Genomic DNA, 25982 nt, shown 5'->3' with positions numbered 1-25982 from the left:
TTAAAAGGCATTTTTAATGGAGTAAAGTCATCCCCTCTCAGAAAATAGAGGCTTCTCCTTCACTCACCCCCCAGGCCCTATTTCTCATGCTTACACATACACAGTAACCTTAGCTCCAAAAGGTCAAGAAAGAAATTATTTAACAAGGGCTGCAGCACATAAAAGGTGACTCACACACACACACCCCATAAAACATTTTGGACTCCCTTGGTTGGGAAACACTGGATTAGTGTGTTCTCTGTAAGATGTGTTTGGAAGGCAGTAGAGTAAACTTGGAAATTAAGGCTCTATTGTTCCAACTTCTTGACCTGTCGTAAATAGATCTTGTCTGTTTTTTGTTTATGTGCATGCTTGTAAGTGACCAGCTTGGTTTTTCTAGTATTATTAGTCAGTGAAACCTCAATTACAAAATGCATGAAGGTGTTTCCTTAAAGAAATTTTGCAAAGAGCCCTCTGAGAGCTAAAGCAGCTTTGTGCTTCACATAAGTGAATACTGTAAAGTGATTAAAGTATTCTAACAGGAGTTGCATATATGAACCATAGTATTCTGAAGACAACCTGGTAGATCTGAGCTATCTTGGGCCCTATAAAAGTAAAACCTCTTCTGCCTAGCAGCAGACAGTAGCATGCTTCTGGATTGTACATGTTGTTGCCCCAAACTCTTGTCTCAGACCTACAGAGAAACTAACAGGCTACATGGATTTGCTGATAATCAAGAAGCCCCTAAACTCTTTTTATCATGTGAGCATCTGGACCTGATGTGGCAAATGTTCACCTAGGGTGAGGAGAATACACTGTGCATGCCCTATGGACCTATTTGCTTCTCATAGCAAACAAAAAAATGATTTTCTGGATGTGACCCCACTGATAATCAAAATCAGTTTCTGGCCGAAAATTATTTGTTTGTTGTGTTAGGTATGTAACCTAAGTTCACCAGAAAGTTGCAGTTTAGTTTTTCTCTAATTTGTTGTGAGGGAATTTTATTTTTCTTTTGTAGGTGATACATAGTACGCATAGTATTATTCTGTATAGTGCTAGGACTAACAAAATGCTCTTCATATCCTAATGTTTATGAGACACTAGTATTGTTAGTGCTGTTGTATTTGGACAGCAGTTGTTTTGAAGTGGTATGCAGTGAGTGGGATGTCTGTTCAGGTAATTTTGTTTGAAGACTAGTTTACTTTTGAAGAATAAACTGACTTAAGAGTTCAATGTGGTAGTTGTGTACCAAAAATAGACTTAGAAATACAGAGGAAACAAGTTTTATCTTCAATGAAGGAAGTGTGGTCAAACGGCTTCAGCAATAGCAGCTGGCAGTTTGTGCCAAAATGTAGCCTTCTACTATTCTCCCCAACAGAAAGGAAATTGTACTTTTGATTTAAATGACATTTTGTAGAGAGAAAAATGTTTAAAAGTAAGGGAATGTAAGTATTGCTGCAAATGAAAAAAAAATCATTTATTACACTTGGAGCTCTAAAGAGAATAGAGTAAAGCAGGTGAGGGCAAAACATGTTGCAGGATTCAAAAGCCCATTACTCAGCATATTGAAGATATAGCACTCAGAAAATGTTTGAAAAAATCAGTAAATCAAACAGAGTATGCACTTGTACAGTCAGAGAATTTAAGACAAAATGTGTGTCCACATTTTTCACAAGTTTGTAAAGAGCTAGATCTTCATATTTGGAAGGAAGGCAAAATAGCCATGAATTTCATGATGATTGCCCTCAAGCTTTAGAAGTCTACTTCATCTTTCATTACCCTCCAAAAATCTTTCAAGTGGTTATTTTTGACCTTCTTGCTCAATATTGTATTTCTTTGGAGAACATCATTCTGATCATAAAAAGTGTTATCCTTTATTAAAATGAGATTGAAGGATCAGATATATATATTATATATATATATTAATATCTGATCCTTTCATCTCATTTTAATAAAGGATAACACTTTTTATGATTTCTATATCTTGCCATGTGAACTGTTGTAGTATTTAGTGTGGGGCATTTCCTTGTCCTACCAGTAGGCAGGAGTTTTTGAGTTCTGGCCTGAATCAATGAAACAATTAACTTTTATTCTCTTGGATGAAGTCTGGAATAATCTTGTGTCTGGTTCTAAACTTTGTAGGCCCAAGACGTCTGACCATTTTTTTAACAAGCTGTTAACGAGTAGAGTAGTCATTATTTGAATACTTTGAAATAAATGTCCAAAATTAGTCATATACTCGCCTAACAAGCAGATGGTTTTTTCACTGTTCTTATTTTCTACTTTCCTTTACATGTAATGTGCAAAATTACAGAGACACTTTATGTACACACTGCATATTGCATAATAATTATAAGAAGCATAAAGTTATAATCCAGGTCTAGTTGGTTTGTGAGTTTTCATTGCTACTATGTTTCATATATTTGAAATAGAAGAGTTTCATTGTAATGGTAACCGTACCTATAGAATACGAATGCAAAACTTAGAGAAAATTGAAAATGAGGAAAATTAGAACACTTTATAGACAGTTTTCCAAGATGATTTGTTTTGGTCTCATTTTGTTGGCATTTAAAGCTAGAATGCTATGTCATTTTTAACAATCTTTGTGTGTAGTAAAACTCTGAATACCATTTAAAGTCCATTAAAGGATGTAACCATTGTTCAGTGCATTGGACAATCTGACAGCATAGTTCCTCTTCTTTCTCTCTCTCTCTCTCTCTCCCTTTGCCAGCTCTTCCCCCTAGCATGGAAATTTCCATACTCCCTCTCTGCTATTCTTTAACTATGATTCGCTGTTACACCCATACAGATTTTAAGCATGATTATCTCTTAATTTAGGATTTGATCTCAAGTTCTTTGTAAGTACCTGAAAACATACTCATTTTAATCTGGCACATATACATTATGGATTTAAAATAGATTGCATGTCCGTTACATGCAAAGATGAAAGTACTATTTGTAGTAGCTTAGTTGAAATATCTTCATCCTCACCTGTGCACTTTTCTTTTTCTTTCTAATCAAAGACACTCCTTTTCCTTTGCTTCACTTGCTTTGTTCTACTACCTCATAATCTGGCCACTTCTACTGCCTACTCCCTGCATGTTAATTTCCTTTTATACTAACATTGCTGCATACATAGTAAGTGAACTTAAGGAAATGCGAGAAAGTCTATAGATGGTTCTTTCGTCAGGTAACTTTGTCATTAAGTAAATTCCATAGCAAACCAAGTGTTCTTATGCTGACTGGACTGCCCCCTCCCCACTAGAGTTGGCAGTGGTTATCCTCCCATCTGATTCAAGATAAAAAGGGAAGTGGTTGGAGAACTGAATGAAAGAACAGGAGCCAAACTTTGTGATCTAGCTTTAGCACCTGTAGTCTAGCATATGTAGGTCGACTCTGCAGATTTGATAGTACAATGCATGCACTAGTATTTTGGTAGGTATGGGCTGAGTCAGAATGTGTTGTAGCATGTGAAATCTCTGTGTAAATTCCTGTATGTATATATATGTATATATATATACAGTCTGCACTATTGGCATGTATCTTCTCATATTTTAGGTCTACTTAAAAGCACCTATGATTCTTAATGGTGTTTGTGTTATTTGGAAAGGCTGGATAGATCTCCAGAGACTGGATGGCATGGGCTGCTTAGAATTTGATGAAGAGCGGGCACAGGTAAGAACGGCTTTTTGAAAATTCTCAAATGCCAGTCCTTTCATGCACTAAAAGCTGTAAAATTATGACATATACTTTATAAGTGAAAGACAAAATTCTGTAAAGAGAAATGGAAAATTCAAGCAGCACCACTCTAAAGTTTTTTAGACTTAGCAGTATCAGTCAAACATGATCACACATTTAGACCTGCCTTTTTTGCTGAGAGAAAGGTCTTTTTTTAAAAAGGCAATAGAGACTTTTATGTCTGGACTTTTTGAGTTTCTTTTTACACTTACCTTGTGTATTTTTCCCCCACAAGCTTTTGATTTCACCTTTCTTTGTCACTGAAAATATTTGTACACTCATTCATCATCCTTTTATTCACTCCTTAATTCAAGTGATGGGTAGCAAAAACCTCTTGAGTTTCCGGTTGGACCATAGTGGGCTTGCTTCAGTTCAGACTTGTGTGCATGTGTTCTTCAGCCCCATCATTTTAATGGCTCTTCTCTGTTTGGGACTAAAACTGCATTTAGCACTGAAAATCCTTATTTGTCAAACTGTAGACTGGGATTTGTATGGCTTGCTCAAACTGAGATAGGAAATGCAGCCTGCTCTCCTTCACAACAGGGTTTCCAATCCACCACGTTCTCTTGCTTCCCACTCCCTTCTCATGCCAAGCATGTGCAGAATCTTCCTTAAATGGAGATTTCCTTGGGCCTTTGTATTGACTAGTCATATTCTACTTTGCATTCGTTAAAGGTGTTTCCGTCTAACACTTAACTATATTTTCAAGGCTATCCTCTTCCTCTCTCTGGCTCCTTAGATTTCTGCCACTCTACTAGCCTGATATTCATGCCCTGCTCCCTTAACTATATGAATCAAGTAATGGATAAAAGCAAGATTCAAAAATGACTGAGTTATTTAACCTTCTAAATATATATACAACAATTTTTGCCTTTTAATTTACCAGACTTAAAATATTCCTGTAATTCATAAACCAAAACTGTGAAATTGTGCATGATTCTTTAAAAATAAGATATTTTTATTAACTTATTAATGGTCTTTAATGAACGTTCTGCTGTAATCTGTCATGTTGCTTCTTGTAGGAAACCACCTTATACCTCCCATGTTCTCAGTGTTTCCATATCAGAAAAGGATTGTGATTTTTTTTGGTTACATTGTAAAAAGTGCCAATGGGAACCTGATCTGCTACCCAAAAGTAGAGCCTACTGGCAAATTTGCATGTTTCCCTTCAGTATATAGTGCTGAGGATTTAACTGGTGTTTATTGATTGACAGATGTTTGTATTAAGCTAAGCTAAGCCACAGGGGGCACTCTTTCACATCATTTCACAAAATAGCTTTAGGGTACAGGAAGTGCCTTTGGCAAAAAAGGCAATTTGACATTCTCTCACTATAGATATTTTATTTAAAATTTAATGTGCTTAGTCCCTTGGTATATTAAAATGTAGCTGGTTCTCTGGAGCAAGGTTTTTTTTTTTTGTTTGTTTGTTTTTGCATCCATGAATCTTAGGAAAGGCTGAGTGTTAGAGAGATAGCATCACATCTAAAGGTAGCATGATTGTACTTTTGGCAGTTGTATCTTGTATGTATTGCTTAATATAAAAGTAAAAAAAAACAACAAAGAAGAAAGGATGTTGTTCTGCCTAGAACAGTGCATCAGAATTGTACTTTTTTACATATGCATTTCTCCTTTCTATGCCAATTCACTGGGAAACTTGACAGAGCACCCCAAGTTATTTATTTCCATTCCAGGTTCTGTGCTCCAATACCAGTTCTCTATTACTACATCTGTTTTTTAAAGGAAATTGTGCTCTCACTTTTTTATATCCAGTTTTCTCTGCTTGTCCTTAACTAAAACCATATTGGCAGTTAAGACAACAGAAGGTAACTAATATATGTAAGTACTGAGGGAGATGTTAAGAGCCTCTGCTTGGCTGCCTAGAATTTGCCTGTAGCTCAACAGAGCTTTACTCTCCCCCACTTTGCCACTATCATTGTTTGTTTCCATCGCTCATAGCACCCCACTGTCTGTACACCAAGGAGAGGCTGGGTGGAGCCCACATGTGATGGTTGCACCCTTAGTGGAACTGTATCACACTATTATTTTAGTAAGTGTTCTGATCATAGGAACATAGTTATTTTATATGTTCACTTACAATATTTCGTTTGTTCATTTTCCATTGATAGTATATCTGTTGTTAAATTTGGCCAGTGGAAAAAGCATGTTGATAGTGGTTCTGCATAATCAGTAGCTAATATCTTTAAGTTGTACATCCTTTCCCAATTTTGGCATTACACTCATGGATATCAAGAATTAATCTGATTTTGGGGAGAAAAGTGGGGTTGCAGTCCAGTAAATAAAAAAAATGCAAGTAAACAGCCATCATGTATTGAAATGAAAGTAAAGCTGCAGCTTGAGTGACTCTGTGCTTCTGCTTGGTAGCAGGAAGATGCATTGGCACAACAGGCCTTTGAAGAAGCCCGAAGAAGAACCCGTGAATTCGAAGACAGGGACAGGTCTCATCGGGAGGAAATGGAGGTGAGAGTTTCACAGCTGCTGTCAGTTACTGGTTAGTACTCTACCAAAAATCTAGATTTTTTTATTCCCCCAGAATAATTTTGTGTCTACAGCATGTTATTAAAATCTGATATTTTATTTATATGCTGCTATTTTAATTCTGTGTTTAGACTAAAATAATTATATTAATACATTACAAGTTAACATCTTTTTAGCCTTAAGAAAGGTTGCCATTTGAAATGGGGACGTCTAAGCCAGTTGAAGATGTGAATTTAAGCTGATTTGATCTAGTATTGTTAACATCCACTCTTCTGTCAAACAAGAGAATCAAAACAAAATGCCCAATTTTAGTGTGTTCCACATCAGTTGGGGTGATATACAAATTAAATAAATACATATGGTAGAATTCTGCATTGAACATTGTTTAATAAGATTTTGTCGTATTAGATCAAATGAAATTGTATTATAGAACAGCAGTTTTTATTTTGCAGGTGAGCCAGAGGAAATGGAGGAAAACATGGTGCTGATAATTAGTTGAAATATGTGTAAAATGTAAGGAGAAAATAATATTTTATGTCACATGGTAGATTGCTTAAAAAGATTTTATGTGCTCAGATAATATAGTACATGACTGAAATCTTATTGGCTAGTGTAGTAATTTGCACTGGAGTAGGCCCACTGAATCTGTGAGACTTTGGTGAGTTAACTCCAGCCTATTCTAATTATGGCTTACTTTAGGGTAGAAAGTTACAGCTAGAGTAACGTATACATTATACTACTAAAAGAAAGTGTTGTTTTGGAATGAGGTTATGTTTCTAGTATGCTGAATCTGATGCATGCATAACAACATCAAGGATAGCAACAACAATGATCTATATATAGTTAAAAAAATCTATAACCAAATCACATTAGTTTTCTTTGTTCAGTTTTGCTCAGTTTATCATGAAAAGAAGACCTTATCTAACCTCAGTTCTATTTCCATGGGGGAAAATATGGTATATTGCTGTTTTAAGATAAACCATAACCTTATATTTTCACCATACTGCATACTTGCTTACAGACAGGTAGAAGGCTTAAAAACAGAAATGATGGAAATTTAAAAGTTTAATTGTTTAAAATGTATGCTTTGCCTTGCTGCAAGATATGCATAGAACTTTCTTAAAACATATATAGCTTAAATAGCTTTAATAGCGGTCATATTTGAGTTTATTGTGCTTTCCCCTCCCTTTTCCACTCCCCCATACACCCTAATAAATCTTGAATGGCCAGACAGCCTTCTGGAGTAGATTTGCAAGATACAGAATGTTGCAGTGGGAAGGGAGAGGATGGAAAGGTTAACCCTGTTGGGTTTGCCTATGAACATACACTGTTGGGAGATTGGCCTTCCATCACTGGCAGCAGATCAGAATTACTGTTAAAACAGTGTGCAGAGGTGTGGCCAATAAGTTTTAAGAATAATAACATGGTACTTAGCAAGCATAGGGATGAAACAGACAGCCAAAAGTGAGATTGAGCACTGAGAGAACTGCAGATTTACAAGACAAATCAAGACAGGGAGGAAGAAATGATGCTTGGGAGCTGTAGCTAGAGTCAGGAGGCAAAGATTCACAGGAAGAATGGATGTTACATATCACATAACAACATCTGGAAAGTGTTGTCTACAGGATTTCTTTTTAGTGTGGGTAGTAAAATTTCTCTTCCTGCTAGGAGGACTTACTGATAAAGTCTGTTTCAGAATCATCATAATGCTTCCAGAGTAAAAGGCTAATACATTCTGTGTGTTTTGTAGATTTCTAAGGGGTGCTTCTTTACCATTCTTGTTAATACATTATTAATTAAAGTAAATCAAGGCCTGAGGCAAGGCTCAAAACTTTAAATCCTACAGTTAGCAGTGATCAAATCTGTGTTATCAATGTGAAATGGCACCAAGCAAAATGGAGGTTTAAACTTCCCTGTCACCAAATTAACAATGATATGCCTCATGTTGAAATGCATTCCCCTGATGTGTACTCCCTGTTAATAGAATTGCACTTTATGCCAAGAAGAGCTGGGCCCTGTTCCTCATAAGGAAGGGCCAATGAGCTTCCTGTGGCCCCAATATCACCAGGAATCCTACTCATTTGCCTCCAAGTACAGTTATTCCTCAAAAATCCATCAGGGCTGTTGAATTGTAATGGTTGTGTGGTCAGTGAAAGCTGAGATATTTCAGGTGCCAAATTCTGCAGCTAGTAAGTAGCAGGTTCTAATGTTTTCCAGTGCTTGCACAGAATCCCCTAATACAGGATTCCAATATTTTTTATTGGCTCCTTGTGCTATTAATTAGCTTCTCTTTGTGTCCGAAGATTTACATTTAAAAACAGTGACAAGTGAAAGATTCTTCCCTGGTAGTTCATGCTTCAGTAAGTAGGATGTGCCAAAATGTGTGAATCCATTCAAACAAGAAATTACGAATGCTGTTTCCTAGATACACTGATGCCACAGACAGGAGACTGCCAGTGTGCTCACCAGTATCCTTGATGTGGTTCTGTCTTGATACAAGTCTCACTGCCTGGCCGGGTCTAGAGTAGACAAAGAGTTGTGTTTTGTGTTGTTGGTAGACAGTCAGTAATCTTTATGCTACAGTTTTAGAAGCATGTGCTGAATTGGCATTTCCTGTAATTTCAGTATTTGATTAAGCTGTAGAAACAGAATTCAGAACAGATCAAATGATTCTTCATTAGACCAAGTATGTCTGAGGGAATGATAGCTAGTTGTCCAACATGGAGGTAGAAAAAAGGAGAAAGTTGTTTTAGGTATGAATAGAATAAAGAAATGTTGTGCCTATATTTTGGATATGCAGATTTCTTTATGCTGTTGTAGAAGAGGAAATGACAAAGTAATGTGATAGTGTCTGGAATACTATTGAGCAGATACTCTTGCATAACTCAGCATTATGCAAACTGAGCCAAGGCAGAAGTGCTATTCACAAAGCACTTCCTCAGGTGCTGCCTGGCTATAACGCCTAGCAAATTTACACAGGCGTAACTTCATATTATATGAAGACACATTGGATTCCGGCTAGTGTATGATAATGGGAAAGTTACTTTGCATGGTTTGAAATGCTAACGTTTCTGATTAAGTAATGTTGGGAGCCTTTCCAAAAGGAAACAGGAAACTGCAGCTTCTTAACAACCTGTAAACTGAGTTGCAGCTACCGTTTGCTTTTTCAGATGTGTGGTATCTTCATACATCTAGGAAGGAAGTCTGCTTCTAACAGATTTTTCTAACCATTAGGAAGAAAGGTGCTTTCATTTGAGAAAGTGTTGTTTTATGCCTGGTAAGGATGCTATAAATATATAATTACTATTGATTACTGTCGGCTGGTATCTGGCCATTGCTCAGGCCCTTTCTAACCTGCATTGACTGAAAGGAGAGCATACATTACATATTGCTTGCCTTGCAGAACTGACCTGTTCTGTGCTCCATTCAACACTGATTCTGTGCAAAACTTAAAAAGTTTGCTTAGTTGGGGCATACAGTGGCCCTTTCTCACTTGCACATGCTTTGTAGTTTTGGCACCTTTCAAAATGTAGTTTGTCTATTTAAGCCAAGCAGTCAAGAATATAGCAGTATAAATATATTACTAAAATTGTATAAATATATTAATGCAGTCCTAGTAAATATAAACACTTTAAAACAAAACATTTATAGAAATAAATGACTATCATCAGCAAATAAGATAAACTTCGTCTGTGAAGGTTCTCAGTCATCCAGGTAAGATAAACCTTAGCTAAAAGCTAAAGCAAACACTTAAAAAAAAAACCTTTTAAAGGCAGCTGTGAATGAGGTCAGCTGCATGTTGGTCATATGGAAGGGAGTGTCATAATAATAACAGGAACACCACTGAGAAGGCCTTTAACCAAAATGGTACAGTAGCAGAATGCAGAAAGCAAGCCTTGCTCCTGCCAGTCACCTCAGAGCCAGGGTACCATCTGATCCACGTTTCTGTATCAGTTGACAGTTGCTCTAACCTTTCCCATCTGTTTTGTTTGATGTGTATTTTGTCTGATATAATTTTATTTTTCTAAAAGGTTGCAAGATTTGCTTTTTTAAAAAATTGAAATGTCAATGCTTTTTGCTTGATACCGTGAGCGTTAGACTTTCAGCTTGAAATTTTCAAACAATACTAAACACAGGTTTCTTGGGATCCAACAGAATTCTGCAATACATTGTGCATCTCTTAGAGTCAGACTCTTAAGTGTCTGTCTGCACTTAGAAAAAGTCATCCATACTTTTGGTCTTTAATCTGGTTTCTTTCTGCAACATTTTGAAAAAAATCTCCTTTAGTTTACTGGACTGACTTGCCACCTTGTTTCTGTTTGTAATTTCTGCAACAATAAAGGCTGGTAGTTATGACCATTTGTGGTAGGTTTCAGTTAGACATGAAGGACATGAAAAATGTGCAGATAACAGTTTCTTCCTTTTCAAAGGGGCATACATTAGTTTATATCCGCATTATCCCTTTCTATCTGGTGGGATAGCAAGTTTCTTTTGTACTTAATATTGGCACTGACTGCAACAGATCACAGAAGAAGCTTTTGAATTCTGCCTCACCTGCATACAATTGAAACGTGTATTGTCCAACAGTAGACTGGGGGAAGCATGTTCATATGCACACTGAGAGTATATCTCGGTCTTGCAGAACATTCTGCATTATACTTGATTTGTAGAATCAACCACATTAAAGGAAGGAAGCATAACAAATCTGCAGTCTCTTTGGTGCTTCTGGCAAGTTAAGATCACCCTGAATTGTGTGTCCAATGCAAGTGCCATTTCGGCATATGTGACCAGAATCAGGAGAATTTCTGTGATGTCTCTTAAAGTAGTAGTGAATTGAGTCAAGTAGCTCTTCAGCTTGCTTGGACTGGAAACTGATATGCACACTGTACTTAACTAAATTCTGTTGCTGGAAATGAATTTCATCTAATCAGATCATGAGACAGAACTTTGGAGAAAGCAGAATTTAAACTGAATGTGTAGTTATGGGATTTCCTCTAACTTATTTATTTGGCTCATTTTAAAGTGCTAACCAACAAATTTGTTTTCTTTCCATTTCATTTTCAGGCTTTACTTTAAACATAGAAAGGCCATATGATTTTAAATCTATCAAATTTTGAGTTTTCAGTGGGCATTAATTATAATGGAAATTTATTTCCCCTCACTTCCCAGCCCATATACCCCAATCTTCCATTTCCTGAGAAATATAGAGGAGGAAATTGTTAGTAATCATTTGCAGGCCCTTGTCTTGGGAGTATTTTGTGACCAAGTGAGGAATGAGATTATTGGGTTGTCTTTGTTCCTTTGGTAGCATGTGGTCCACCAGAGGAGGGGTAGCCAACCTGTTTATCACTAATAATTAGATTTTCTAATGTATTTGAACTTTATATATGAAAAAAAGTAATTTCTTGTGCTGAAAAAGCCCTGTTGCACCCTCTAGTGGCCCAAAAATTAAATTTAGAATTTGAGAACATTTTGAGAGAGCTCTGGCAAAATTGCTCTCATGCCTGCTAGAGGGCACAAAGAGGCTTTCTGATCAAAATTGGTCTTCCCTTCCTCACAAAAAATTAAATTGGGTTGCTGGGGCTGCGGAAGTGGGTGGGTTCAAAAATAACCCCCAAGGCACTCCAGTGTTAGCTCTGCTGACCTGAGAGCACAGTTCTCTGGTAAATCTTTTTTTGGTTCAGGAAGAACAGTGATGTGATACATCTGGGTTGGCTTATAAATCATACTGATACTTTTCCTTGGATGCAATTTTATTAGATCTGCTGAACTCCCTGCTGTTGTTACAAAGCAGGATTCAAAGCTAATTTCTTAGCTTATTATAGAATACTGAAAAATATTTTGTGGCTTAAGTTCTTCAGTGCTCCATTTAAAAATCTTACAGCTGCAAAGCTGGAAGGGACCCTATGAATCACTGAGTCCAGTCCCTGTCAAGGAGGCCCAGTGGGGGAATCGAACTCCCAACCTCTGGCTCCACAGCCTGGAGCTGTCCTGCATGCCCACACAGGATTAGTCCACACTGATTTAGCATTTGTATTTCTGTCCTGTGGTTGCTGCATACGTTGTCCTTTTAACAGCCGGGAGATTCAGCTATATTATTATTTCTGCAGCGCTCTTTCTTTGGGGGAAGAGTGCCACATCTTTTATTCATTTATTTATTGTGAGTGGCATGGGGAGAGGATTGAGGGACTAGCAATTATTTTGCCAGCTTAGAGTGTCATTTTTAAAACTTTTATTTGTTTTACTTTTAAAACATTCTAGACACTTTTTAAGCATTTCCTTCCCCCTTTCTCCCTTCCCCCCCACCCTGCCCCACCTCATGTTAATGTAGGCAAGAAGACAACAAGACCCTAGTCCTGGATCAAACCTGGGAAGTGGCGATGATCTCAAACTGCGTTAACAGAAGCATCAGCTCTGTCCCAGATTTGCTTTTGAAACTTGTCAAATGATGGAAGTGAAAGACCAGAAACTGTGATAACTGGGTATATCCGTCAGTCTCTTCCTTGACCTACGGCAGCCAAACGATCATGTCCTGCCATGGTTTGCACTATATTTGTGTTGCATTACCTGCATTTTGGTTCTTTATAAATGTCATCAGTGGGAATTTGAGATTCTTGTTTTTCTATGCAAGCTTTTAATTTTGTTGGCACTATTTTAATGGGGAGAAAAACCCTTCATGCAGCCATAAAGAAACAATTCCTCAAACGTTAATACTTGTTCATTTCAGAATAGGTCAACACATTGCAAAATAAAAAAAAAGTGACTTCTTGAAAACCAAAATTTTTTAAACTGATTTTTATATGAGATTTTGGAAGTTTCTTTTTCTTAATGTTCATGCTTTTATATGTGCATTCTTTGTGGTTCTGTCTTTAGCACTTTCCTCCCCCTCTTGCTTTAGTGTTGTATCACACTTTATTGTTTCCTTGCATCATGCAACCTAAACCAAGTAAAACAGTATTTTCTGTTGATTTATTGAATTTAACTTTTTAGAAAATAAATAAATAAATAAATAAATAAATAAATAAATACATTGCAGTATCCCACGATAGATATTTTGACATGCAAGTTAATTCATAAAGAGATGTTCATCTTAGTACATTCTGTTGTAGATTGTATGATCTACTTTCAGCTTGGCAGTCAGTATGCTCTTTGTTTAGATAACTTACTGAAACTCATTGCAGTCTGGCTTTGATTTTATTTGGGGATTCTGAAAGAAACTGGGATGTCACAGTTCTTTAATTAGGTTTGACATTTGGCTAGGCTGAGAGTAAAGGTGATACCTTTAATGCAGTTGTGTTGAAAACAGCTGCTTTAATTGTTTTTATATCCTATTCTTACTCTAATTCAGGAAGAAATATGAACTGAGGTATTTTAACTGTACGTGGAAAGTCTCATACTGTTCAGAAAGATGCTTTTGATGTTGTTCCAGAGCAATTTTGTTCCAGTATTTTCCAACAGCACAGGATTTAGGATAAAATCATGAGACACTGTCTGCTTTTGCAGTTCATCCCCTACTTTCTTATATTTGTACTCTACACAGGACTTTTTGCCATATATCCAGTAGTTCTTGTTATTCTGTACCTTGGGATCTGTGAGTATCGTTCTTCCAAATGAGCCCTAAAGAAAATAAAATCACTCTGCCCTAGATGGGGTAGAGTCACTATCATCAGATTCCCAGAATGTATTTTAAAGACCAGATTTCGTGATTTCTGTAGAACTATGGTTAAAAGGCAAAGTTTACAGCACTATCTTATCCGTTTATATTGTGCTAAACTAGCCTACTGCCTTTCAGTTGGGACTGACATTTTGAAAGCAGCACTGACCATATAGGCAAGAGCAGTATAATCACTGTCTGGAAAGAAGTTTCCTAGCTCATTTTTAAGCCTTTTCTTTCTCACCTTCCTGTGTGAATCAATGATTGTCACCCATGGAGAACAATTCAAAAATCCAGGATTTAAGTTATTTGACAGTAGTATGTCAGATTTCTTTTTTTAAAAAGCAGCTGTAGCAGAGATTCACTGCACAGGCATTTGTCCTGCTGTTTGATCTGCTTGGAGGATGGGATGGTTCGCTTTTTTTACCAGGAACCACACCATATAAGTGCTGGTATGAACCTCTGTGTTCCTGCCTGCACCTTTCTGGTTCCTTTTTGGGGCTGCATTTTTTTAGACGTGGGTAGGATCGCTCCATTTTGATTCGACTCTAGCGTGTATGAATGATGGCCTTGAACCAAAGCTGCTAGCTGGCTGTCCCTTTGGAGAAGCCTTTTTGAAAATGGAGGGGGGGAGTAAAATAAGGGAACTTCTCAAATGGATGATTTTGCTTGTCAAGCAGCTGAAAGAGAAAGTGTTAAAACACCCTCCAGTGTTAGTTCGGTAGTTGCTATTGTAGTCCCAACTGTATTTTCTTAAAATAAAACTGAAACAATCACAGGAAATTTAAACCTCACAGTTGTCAACCTGTGCTTTAAAATCCTGCATTACAAGGTATTACCTTGATGCTACCTGATCACTTGCACCCAAAGTACTGAACATACCAAGGACCAAAGACTGAACTGCTGATTTGAAGGATGAGAGGGCACAAAACTTTTTATGTAAGTTTTTAAAAGAGAAAAGAAAAAACAGTGAAAAGTTCCTTTTTTTATTCTGAATTTTTTTGTTGTTGTTCTGACCATTTAACTAATTGGTTCTCAGTCTTTGGTCCTCCAGTTGTTTTGGATTTCTCAGTGGATTTCCCAGTGGGATTTGGGCTAGAAGTCTGAAACATCTGGAGGGCCAAAGGATGAGAATCACTGGGCTAAAGGTTATGGAATAACAGCTTGCATCATGCCAGACCATGAACCACCCTAATTGGTGGGAGTTCAAGTAATGCAGTTTTTAAGTGTATGCTTTGTCTCCTCTGAAACATGCTTGCAAATGCCAGTTGCACTGATATGCCTTGTGTTCCTTGTTAATGGTAACAGCTGGAATTTCCAATAGTTGCAAATATTTTTAAATTTTGAATTAGCTGATCTGCTGTGTACTACCATCCTTAGTATTCTCTATATACTATATCAGTTATCTGTTTGGTACTGCTCCACATAGGTTCACGAAGCAGGAATGTATTGTGGTAACATGTTTTTTGACATCATGATTGTTCCTGTGTATGTTGTCCTCTTTTGGTTAAGAAATAATGGTCTAAAAATAATGTCGTTAAAAGATTCAAAAAGAATATTTTCAAAATTGCTGTTGTTTTCTGTTCCCTGTATTCTCAAATAGTATGCTGTTACCTTATTGATTCAGCTGGTGATTTCATATAGAAGTGTGGTGATCTGTGCTTTTGGACTGCAACTTTCAGAATTCTTGAGGCAGCTGTTCTGGGAGTTACCAAAAACACAAATCTCCACATCTTATTTCAAATTATTAGTACAGAAGTTAATCTTGTTACATATCAGTTTTGTCAGTCTCTGTGTAAATAACTCCTTTCTTGTTCTCTTGAACCATGCTACTTAATGGCTGCGTTCGGATGATCATATCTTGGCTTGATAAGCTGAAGTACAAATGTACTGTTTATCCATTCACACAGCCACTTTTCTCCTCCATTCACTTTGGAAATATTCACACCAGAAAACCTCATAACTATAGCTTCCCATTTTAACCAAACCAAGAAGCAGTGATTATCCAAGTTTGGAGTTAGCCTAGTTGTTAAAGAAACTCCCATCTGTGTTTTAATATCCATGCTTCTTTCAAAGTTGATAAATATCATTTCCAGATAGCATGAAATAGGAAGCTGTGCTTAATTAAGAGCTTCCACATATGATCATCCTTAGTGTGGAGCAGCCAGGCTGTAGGTAAAGGTAAAAAGCTCATTCTCCAGTCAGCCAAAGATATGATTGTATAAACAAGGCCACTACATCTTAATGCTGGCATTAAGATCATACAACCTCTCCTTCTGCTAAGTAGTGCAGACCTGTGAGACTTATAAATTAAATTATTGATGCAATTTCATTTTTTTCATAATTCCTATTTAAACAGAATTTGCATCATCTTCTTTGAACTTTGCCTGTTAGGAGTTGCCTTAAAGCTTGAAGATTGCTTTTGCTATCTTTCCCTGTTATGTTAACCTTATGTTCATCTATAATAAACTTCTGTGTAGTGAAAAAAATGTTCTTAATTATTTTCAAACAATTACTGGGAACAACTGGTAGAACTGTCATATTGTGTTTAGGATTGAAGAACTGGTTAGCAAATGTTCTAAATTACTGCCCTTTCTAAAGGAAAATGGAAGGTAGCTTTATTGTCTGTAGTTAAGAATTATAGTGGTGTCTAGTGGTTCTTTTAATCCTTGTATTCCTTGTCATGAATAATCTCGTTACACTAAAAAATAACCTCATTACATGGAAAAATAAAAAGCATGACTTTCAGTAAAGGCTAATAAATAGTACACATATGACTATCACACTTTTTAATAGTTCATTAGATTGGAGTATAGAGAAACAAGTTCTGAATTTCAGTTGTTATGAAAGATGCCCTGGCTATTAATTGCCAGCAGCACATTGAAGATAAGGTACCGCCATTGTGAATGCAACTCCCATGTGTCGAGGGGCGTGAAAGAATTCAGAGAAACATGAGCTACGTTTGTGGAGACATATGCAGAGGCAGAATAAAGGAACAAATGGAAAAAAGAGGATTATTCTCTCTGCATTTGTTGCAAATGATTCATGCTTCAAGCAAGTTCTCTTTGTGTATTAACAGTTGTATTCTGCTTTCCCAACCTATCAATAGGCCTCCTGTGAGAAGGTAGCATACACAGTTCTTCTCTCTACTTTATCCTTACAGCAAGTCTGCAAGTTAGATCAGACGGAGAGAAAGGGGGTGGCCCAGTGAAACCAGCCCTCCAGTGAGTTTCATGGCTTAGCAGAAGCCAGGTGCTGGTTCAGCACTCTGACCACTGCAACACAGAGGATGGCTGTGTTGTCCTGTGGGGGAATCATTTTACCTAAGATCTTCGTGTCCCTCAAGCATGCCATTACAGTGTTTGTTCCTTTACTGATCTATTCATGGGGTGGAAGGCATTGTTGAGGCCCCCATCTGTCGTGTTGTGCCTATTGGCTGGGTGTGCCACTTTCTATTGTGCACCACCCATGTTAACATTTTTAAAAGATGATATTTTAAGAAGGACAATATCAATATTCAGATTTCTCTGTTAGGTAGAACTGTACGATTTAGTTATTTGTATTTTATCTTTGTCCAGTCCCAAAGGCACTGAGTCAGTTATTTTAGACATCAGCAAACATTAACTGCTGTCAACATATTTGAGTTCTTTCACACCCACCACCACTATTAAGTAAGATGAAATATCATTAACAGGTAACATTTCATTCAAGAGTATGCCCCTTCTCAAATTGTTTGCTGAACATCTCTGGTGTGCTTACAAGCTCCGAAGTAAAATAATAAGGAAATGTTTGTGTTCATACTCCTCCACTATATGTCAAAATTCATTTTTCATCTTTGCAGTTTGTAGTAGTCCTCGAGAGAGAGTAGTTTGGCATCTCTTAAACACAAAAAGGGATGTCCCTGAAGGACAGAAATTGAGCTTTTTTGGACAGCCCCTAGCTGAGAGAGGAGAAAACTCATTTTCAACTCCAGGAAGCCTTCAGGGGTGGCAATTTTGTATTAATGCCTGTTTCTCAGAATCCCGGACATTCGCTGTTTCAATTTTTACAGAGGTGTTTGCCTTTTGAAGGGATTTTGCGTGGCCTAGGGTGGAAAAGTCAGTCCAGAGATATGAAAGGTGATTGGTGAAGTCTCTGGTGTATTAGTATGGCAAAACTTGCTGTTTTGTACCTGCTAAGAAAAATTCAAAACATAGGTGAGAGCACGATAGCGGTAACTTTGAAAAGTTGTCTATACCTGTTGCTTCTACCCATCACCTGTAGTCAGAGGAAAGGAGAAGCCACCAGGAACAAGAGTTACATTCTCTACTGAGACCATTTTGCAAGGGAGGGACCTTAGTTCACTATCAGTGCTCCACCACCTATTTGAAAAATAAGCTGTCACTGTGCTTGTAGCAGAAAATGTTTTGGGGTGCATGAGGAAGCTGACCTCAGTTCTTCTCTTCCAACCACTGCAGTAAGAGGGAGGAAGGCTTATGGTCACCATTCTTAAATATTCTGAAACTGTGGTTCCCAACTTTGGGTCCCTGGATGTTTCATGGATTTATACTCCCAGTAGCCTTCACCACCAGCTGTGCTGGCCAGGATTTCTGGGAATATAAGTCCAAGAACATCTGGGGACCCCAGGCAGGGAACCATTGTTCTAGAATGATTTTTGTGCCACCATGTTATTCAATTCACAAGGCATGTCAGGTTTGGGGCTGATTCGCTCATGATTACAATTTTCATGACAGAATAGATCTGGTTGTCGCCAGAGAGTCTGGTAAATCTTCCCCAGAAAGGCTATCTCATTCATCTTTAACTGCAGTGGGGGGGGGATGCATTTTGAAAAATTTCCCAGGGGAATAAAAGGCAAACTCCTCCAAAATGTGTTTGTCTGTGAGAGAGAAAAATCTGGTGTTGGGAGGAAGAGCAGTTAATGTCATGTAACCCCAGGGGCAAGATGCAAATATAAGTTTTCAGGGCTATAGAGGAAGTCCTATCAGTTCCTCTCTCTACTTCATCCTTACAGCAAACACTGCTTAAAATAAAATAACATTAAGCTATTATCCCAGTATTTTTGGTTTCATCCTTTTGTTTATGATCCAAGAATTCCTGAAATTGATGGACTTCACCTGTTCCTGGGCCACTTTCCCTTTCTTTCCCCATCTCAATTGCTCCACCATGCAGTCTGTATAGACTACCTATTATGGACCAGGAACTGCTAGATGGCTCGGTAGTTTAGGTCTTGAGCCAGAAGTTGGGGGTTTGATTCCCCGCTGTGCCTCTTTGACAGGGGCTGGACTCAATGATCCATATGGTCCCTTCCAGCTCTGCAGAATTTATTATAAGTGTCTAAGGGGATGGATTTTAGACCGCAAAAGCTCAGACAGAAATAAATCTGTCTTTAAAGAGGCAAGAGTCATTTGGGTGTTTTGTTTTGTTTTCTGCTGTGCTTGCTGAAACATTAATATGGCTACCTCATCGAAAACTGCTTCTTGGCTCTCTCTGCTTCCCCCAAAATTGCTGATTTGTTTGCCTCTTCTGAATGTACACTATCTGCCTTGTTTAAACATAAGCACCCTCTTTTATGGAAACTTCTTTACAAGACGTTTCCCATGCGGAAGAAAGAGCTGGTTCACAATTCTTTCCATCTGTTGTATGGAAACGAACAACTGGCGTTTGTGTGTGTTTCCTTCCTTCTCCTTTTCTAATACCACAATGTCACAGCATCTCTCGGTTTGGAAAGCACATGACTCATTTCCTATAGCTCTGTCATTCCATAAGGCCCACCTCCAGCTTCAGAACTGCTCTAAGTTTTGGTCTTCTTTAGAACATGGGCTTTGCTTGTGAAAACATGCCATTGTGGTTAACAGAAAAATTGGAACTAGGTTTTTTTTTTCAGTAGAGGAGGGAAATGAGCTGCTAAATCTGCATGCTCCTTTTACTGTGCTGTAAAAACTCAAAAGGCTACAGTCTTGGGCCCGCTTCTGTGAAATTAAGCCCCTTGAAGACAGTAGGACTTGTTCCTGAGTAGACAGACTCAGGGCTGAAGTGTGAGAGTGTTAAATCATACTTCCATGTGTTTGCAACTGTTTGTTTTAGCAATCCTGGCCTTAAAAACCTAGGAACGGGCAGAAGGAGAACATCTCTCTCTTGCCTAATGTTCGACCCTGGGATCATATGATTCTCATAAACATTATGTTCAGGGCCAAGACCCAGGCAAATGCCGTTCTCACAGTGGCCGTGAAACTTTTCTTGCCGGCCAAAGGGCGATTCAGTTGTTCTCTCTGTGGATGTGCTACGCAACACGTCAATGACCCTGTTCTCATCAATTCAATGCATGCAGGAAGCCACGTGCAATCCAGAACCCCCCAATTTCCCAGACTTCTTGCAGCTATGCGGGGCCAACATGCAAAGAGGCATGTCTTGGCTGCAAATCGAGCACTTCCTGGGTGGAAAAAAGTGACTAGAAAGAGGGGATGGGATGGGTCCACCTCTCTGAGCAGGGCGAGCCTTTCCATGGAAGAATACTCCTGTGTAAACTGCTGGGGTGTGTGTATGGCAATGATGTGGACAGGGAGAAAAGGTAGTTCTGATGGAAAGGGGGAAGAACCAGATTAGCCCATGTGTCTGAGAGAGCTTGGAAAAGTTACTTTTCTGAACTACAGCTCCAGAGTCCTCCCACCAGCACCATTTCTGCCCGCTCTTGTGTCTAACCAGGCGTCACCTCAGAAATGGGATTCCTTCTGTTGTAAGAGAAAAAACAAACATTCTATTTGTGGGCTCTCCTAGACAGATCAGTCCTCCATGAAGGTCCAGATTCTGCATTGTTATGATCAGAACTATTAGATAGCTCAGTGGTTTAGGTCTCTCGCTGTGAAGCCAGAGGTTGGGAGTTCGATTCCTCCACTGGGCCTCCTTGACAGGGACTGGATGATCCATAAGGTCCCTTCCGGCTCTGCAGTTCCAAGGTTATTATTTAGTATGTTTCCTGCCATCCTCACGACATTCTGCTTGTTTCGCTTCATACAATGCTTTCCCCTCTCCCTTCTGTTTGGGCAGCATGTTGCCTTTCTAGTATTACTTAGAATTTAGCACTTCCCTCTGGTTATTGATGTCGCTGATGAGATTCTCTAGTTGGGGAAAAAAAACCAAGAGACAAAAATATTGTGGCACTTTCGGAAGTAAGAAGCAGATAAAGGCAGCACTGCTGTTGTCAGAAACAAGTTGAATTACTGACAGAAGCTGAGAGACAGTTGTACAATTCTAAATTTTACCATCTCCTAACCACAGACCCAACTGCCACATACCCAAAAGGAACTTCTAACCCTTAAGAAAGACTTCCCTAGAAATATACGTGACCAAATCTCGACTGATACACCACAAAGACCTCAACCCACCATCTGCTACCTGCTACCCAAAAAAAAGGAAAACCATTGGATCAAGCATCAATGCCATGGTGGGATACTTGAACTTCACCCTCAAACCATATGCCTCCAATGCTCCTAGCTATGCCAGAGATGCTAGAGGTTTTCTCAGGGAACTGCAAACCACTCATGACCTCCCTGAACACATCATCTGAGCCACGATGGATGTACAAGCCTTCTGCACTAACATCCCACACAAAGATGGACTTACATAGGCCACCAGGAACACCATTCCCTATGAGGACATGGCCAGCTTCGCCACCCTTCTGTGTGGCTTGGTGCTCAGATGCAATTGCTTCGCCTTCGACAATAACAGTGATCTACAGATTAATAGAACCGCCATGTGTACCATACTTTGATATGGCACCAAAATATGGAAATATATTCATACCTGACCTGGAAGAATGTTTTCTTAACTGTTGTACCCCAAAATCACTCCTCTATTTGAGGAAAGCTGGTGATATTTTAATTGTCCGAACCCAGGGAAAGGAAGCACTGGGAAAATGGCTGGGGATGCTTGGACTTGTAATCTGAAACATCTGGAAGGACTCAGGTGCAGAAGCCTTGTGCAAGCCATCCAAGTTAACACCTGGAAGTTGCCACTCTGCTAAAAGATCCTCAGAACTTGCCTGGAACTACTCTTAAAAAGGAAAGGGGAACTTATAAATGCCTCCCTCCTGAAATGTAGTTCCTCTGGAAGGCATTAGAGTCAGAGAGATAGAAGCAGGAGACTGGGTTATGGTCCTATTTCATTTCATTTGCTTGATTGAAATACTGACCACTAGGAGATTCCTTTTTCCCAAAGTGGTCAAAAATCTGGACAGAAGTTCCAGTAAATCTGTGTCCTACAGAAACATGTCAGCAGCCCCTGTACAGAGTAAATAGCAGATTAATTCAGGGGGGAAAGAAGGCCATCCTTTTATGGACTTCAGATCTTTTAGAGGGTGTTTGCTGAGTAATACGCCAACTCCCACTCTGCTTTTGCCATGCGCCGCATCTGCTCCATATGTGTGTCTTCCCCACGCTCCAGCCTTCCCTCTCCCGTGCGGAAACATGAGACTCCGTGTTCTTTTACAATCCTGAAAATCAGAGATGAAATGTGGCCAGCCAAATTCCCCCTTTAATGTACAGCGCAGCGAGCAGTGTCTCCAGCGCCACATGCAGGATGTATTATCTCTAAAGTAAACTGCCTTTGAAAAATCAGGAGAAACGGGCTCATCTGTTTCTAATGATGGGTACAAATTTAGCTCTAACTCCGCATGAATCACCGCTTAAAATATATCTGGTGGGGCCAACATTTGCTACATCTGAGTGGTTGTAATGGGGAGGAATGGGGAAGCCCTGCTGAAGGCGAGGGGTGGGCCAAGGAGCATTTGGAAGGAGCTGAAACTTTGTGATTAACAGCCACAGCCTACAGCTTTTTTTTTTATGACCTCATGGACCTTCCATGTGCAGCTCCCGTCCCTTCTCCACCTCCCAGCTGGCCCAAAAGCCTTAGAGACCGTTGGAGTCCCCGATGGGATGATGGATCAGCAGCGTTCCTTCCACAAGCAGCCTGTCGAAAGCTACCGACCCGCCTGGCTCAGTAGCAGGAGGTGTCTTGACTCTTCTGGAGGCTTAATGGGTGGGACGGATTCTGCCCTAATCAAAACCAGATTGGCAGGACTCTCGCTGAGCCCGGGGGCTTCTGTTGTCAGTTCTCCACGGGCTTCCTTCTCCCCCGCTGCCACTTTCATCAAAAGATAATTTAATAAACGAGCCTTTTGCTGCATTGCATTGCATTTAAGAAGCAAGAGACCCTGAAAAGCTTTTTGGTCTTGAAAGAAGGTATTTTGTTGAAGCATAACTTTGGGACAACTCCAGATTTGAATGTTTAAATCATATTGGGGCTGGACATCCCTTTAAAAAAGAGAATGGTTCTTTATCTTTAATTTAGACAAGGAAAAAGAAAAGTGCCATCCTGAAGCCCTTTCGAGGACTGCTCTACTTGAGAACACAAGGCTATCCTAGTTCTCAGGTCAGCCTTCTCACTAGTAAAAATGCTGGCTTAAGAGCTAATTGCACATTATAGAGAACCAGTTTTAGAGAAGGAGGCTCCTTAAGGGCTTGGTTGTATGTGTCTTCATCCTCCATATATTGCAAAATGAAAACAAAAACACATAATTTATGAGCAGATTTGACACAAAGTCAAGAAAGGGAAACCTTGAGCAGAAGGAAAGTACTGTATCTGTACCATACGGTGTCTGATCCCTTTCCAAATAGAAAAGACTTATCATAAGAAGCTAATTTATATTAGGTCAGAATATTCATCTGTGGCATTGTCCATGCCAGCCTCTCTGGGCATATGGGACTACAAGAACCATCATCCCTTAGCTAGTATAAATAATGATCATCATGTGCTGTCAATTCTGAGTTGTGGTGATCCTTTCCAGGGTTTTCTAGGTAGAGAGTACACTGGTGCCTCGCTAGACAATGATAATCCATTCCACTGAAATCGCTGTTTAGCGAAATCATTGTCTAGCGAAAAGCACTTCCCCATTGGAATGCGTTGAAACCTGTTTAATGCGTTCCAATGGGGAAAAATCGTCGTTGTCTAGTGAAGATCGGCCATAGGAAAGCCGCTTTGCGAACCGCCAATCAGCTGTTTAAATCACTGTCTTGCAAAGCTTAGATCTCGAAAACACCCATTTTGTAAGCACAGAGGGAGCTGTCAAAATTGTGTCTAGCAAAAATCGGTTTGCGAAGCAGGGACCACACATTGTCCAGCAAAATTCCCCCAATAGGAATCACTGTCTTGTGAATCGCTATAGCGATCGCAAAAAGTCAAAGTCTAGCGAAAAAACTGTCATGCGGGGTAACTGTCTAGCGAGGCACCACTGTACTCAGAAGAGTACCCTTCCCTTCTTCTGGGTGGGATCCCTGGGACCAACATGCTGCTGGCCCAAGGCCACCCAGGCTGGCTCTGCTGTCAGGGGCCTGAGGGCGGAATCGGAACTCCCAACCTCTGGCTCAGCAGCCAGAGACCTGAGCTTCTTGCCCAGCCAGGAAAAGTCATGGGAGGTTTTAAAAAACTAAACCATGTATCTTTCCGGAGAAACTCTTCCCTTCTCCATTTCACCCCCCTTGTTGTCAGTTCGAAAGCACCGTGGGAGGCAGCCACGAAGGAGCCTTCCTCCTTAAGCTCCAGCTCCTGCGCTTTTCGTCACCTCCTTTGCAAATGTGGAGAGAAGCGCGCCTGGGTGTTCTCCAAGCACTCGATTCAAAACATGTGTGTGCAACAGAAGGCCCAGGAACCTCGGCCACCCTTTTCAAAGGCCCGAACAGGACTCACAGCCCCTCCCCCCATACTGCACAGGATTTAACAGCACAATCCTAAATCATCCCACTGGGATTTACTTCCTAACACAGATTTTTGACGATTACCCCGCTCCACGACGAATCCGCTTTATGTTGATGTTTTTGCGATCGCTTTTGTTTTTAATTTTTTTTTTCGCTCTGTGATGATCAGTTCCCTGCTTCGGGAATCAATTTTCACTTTACGACGATCAGCAAACAGTTGATTGTCGGGTTTCAAAATGGCAGCCGGCTGAAGAAAATGGCCCCCACTGTTTTCTAGGAGAGATTCCTCGCACCGAAAATGGCTGCCATATGTAGGATCTTTGCTGGATGAGCAGGTATTCAGCCCATTGGAAAGCACTGAACGGTTTTTCAATGCGTTTCAATGGTTTTTTTTTTAATTTTGTTTGATGACGTTTTTGCTCTACAGCAATTTCGCTGGAATGAATTAACGTCGTCAAGCTAGGCACCACTGTATATAGTTGGTGGCTTTATATATATAAAACCGCCAACTATATACTATATGGCACACATCATATATCCTATTTTAAAGCCACCAACTAGATACTGTATGAGGCAGTGGAAAAACTGCACTTCCCCAGCTCAGAAACATTTTTTTTTTAAACTACAACTTCCACAGCTCACAGTCAACATGTCCATGGGCTGGGGATTCTGGAACTTATAGCTGAAAAAAAAATTACAGTTTTTTCTAGGCCCCAATTGGACAGAAATGTTATAGAAGAAACTTCAGGCCAGGGAACCTAAGCTGTCCACAGAGCAATGGTGGACAGCCCAAGAGATGCTGGCGTGTGGGGTGTGAGTGTTCGTTTTCATACAGAGGCGGCAGTCTTAATCTAGAATAGATCCAGAGGTCATTCCACACGGGGACGTTCATGGAACGGCTTCCTCGTAGCTGCCTTTTAAAAGATGACAGTTTTAAAGTCGACTTTATTCTGATTGTAGTTTGGAAGAATTGTGTGGTTTGGCACTTACAAGCAGCTTATTCAGTGGGGAGTGTAATGTGCTCCACACATGACGGTGACTAAGGAGATGTTGCGTTTCACCCTCTCTGTCCGATCAAGGATGAGCAATTTCATTTGCAAACCGTTCCCGGTGCTGACATTGGCAGGCCCAGGGTCTGGTGTTGTGTTTGCTTCTCAAAAACGATGCTTCCCTTCTCTGCCCCTTTGCCTGTGCGCATTCATTTATTTTCATGTTCACAGGTGTGTACATTTTGTTGTAGGGGTTCACACACACAATTTATTTCTTATTTATTTAAAATGTTTTTAACCCCACCTTTCCCCCTAAAAAAGGACCCAAGGCAGCTTACATCACTGAAAGACAACATTTAAAGATAAAAGCAATGAGGA

At 39.5% G+C, this 25982-nt stretch overlaps 1 protein-coding gene across 4 annotated transcripts in view; it reads left to right on the top strand.

Moving 5' to 3' along the window:
- The window catches only part of CBFB (core-binding factor subunit beta), a 35763-nt gene extending 19407 nt beyond the window's left edge, over nucleotides 1-16356 (top strand). The window contains exons 4-7 of one of the 4 annotated variants that reach the window (XM_072980780.2): nucleotides 3538-3654; nucleotides 6100-6195; nucleotides 6666-6726; nucleotides 12545-13690. In XM_072980780.2, the coding sequence (XP_072836881.1) occupies nucleotides 3538-3654; nucleotides 6100-6195; nucleotides 6666-6701 (249 nt within the window). In that variant the 3' untranslated portion in view covers nucleotides 6702-6726; nucleotides 12545-13690. Of the gene's footprint in view, nucleotides 1-3537; nucleotides 3655-6099; nucleotides 6227-6665; nucleotides 6727-12544 lie in introns of all 4 variants that reach the window. The other 3 variants (XM_072980777.2, XM_072980778.2, XM_072980779.2) reach the window with 3 other exon arrangements.
- The last annotated feature ends 9626 nt before the right edge of the window (nucleotides 16357-25982 follow it).

This window comes from Pogona vitticeps, chromosome 10 (genome assembly GCF_051106095.1).
Source record: "Pogona vitticeps strain Pit_001003342236 chromosome 10, PviZW2.1, whole genome shotgun sequence".
In the NCBI taxonomy this organism is placed as follows: domain Eukaryota; kingdom Metazoa; phylum Chordata; class Lepidosauria; order Squamata; family Agamidae; genus Pogona; species Pogona vitticeps.
Note: the sequence above shows the minus strand (reverse complement) of the source record. Positions and strands in the feature narration are given on the sequence as shown.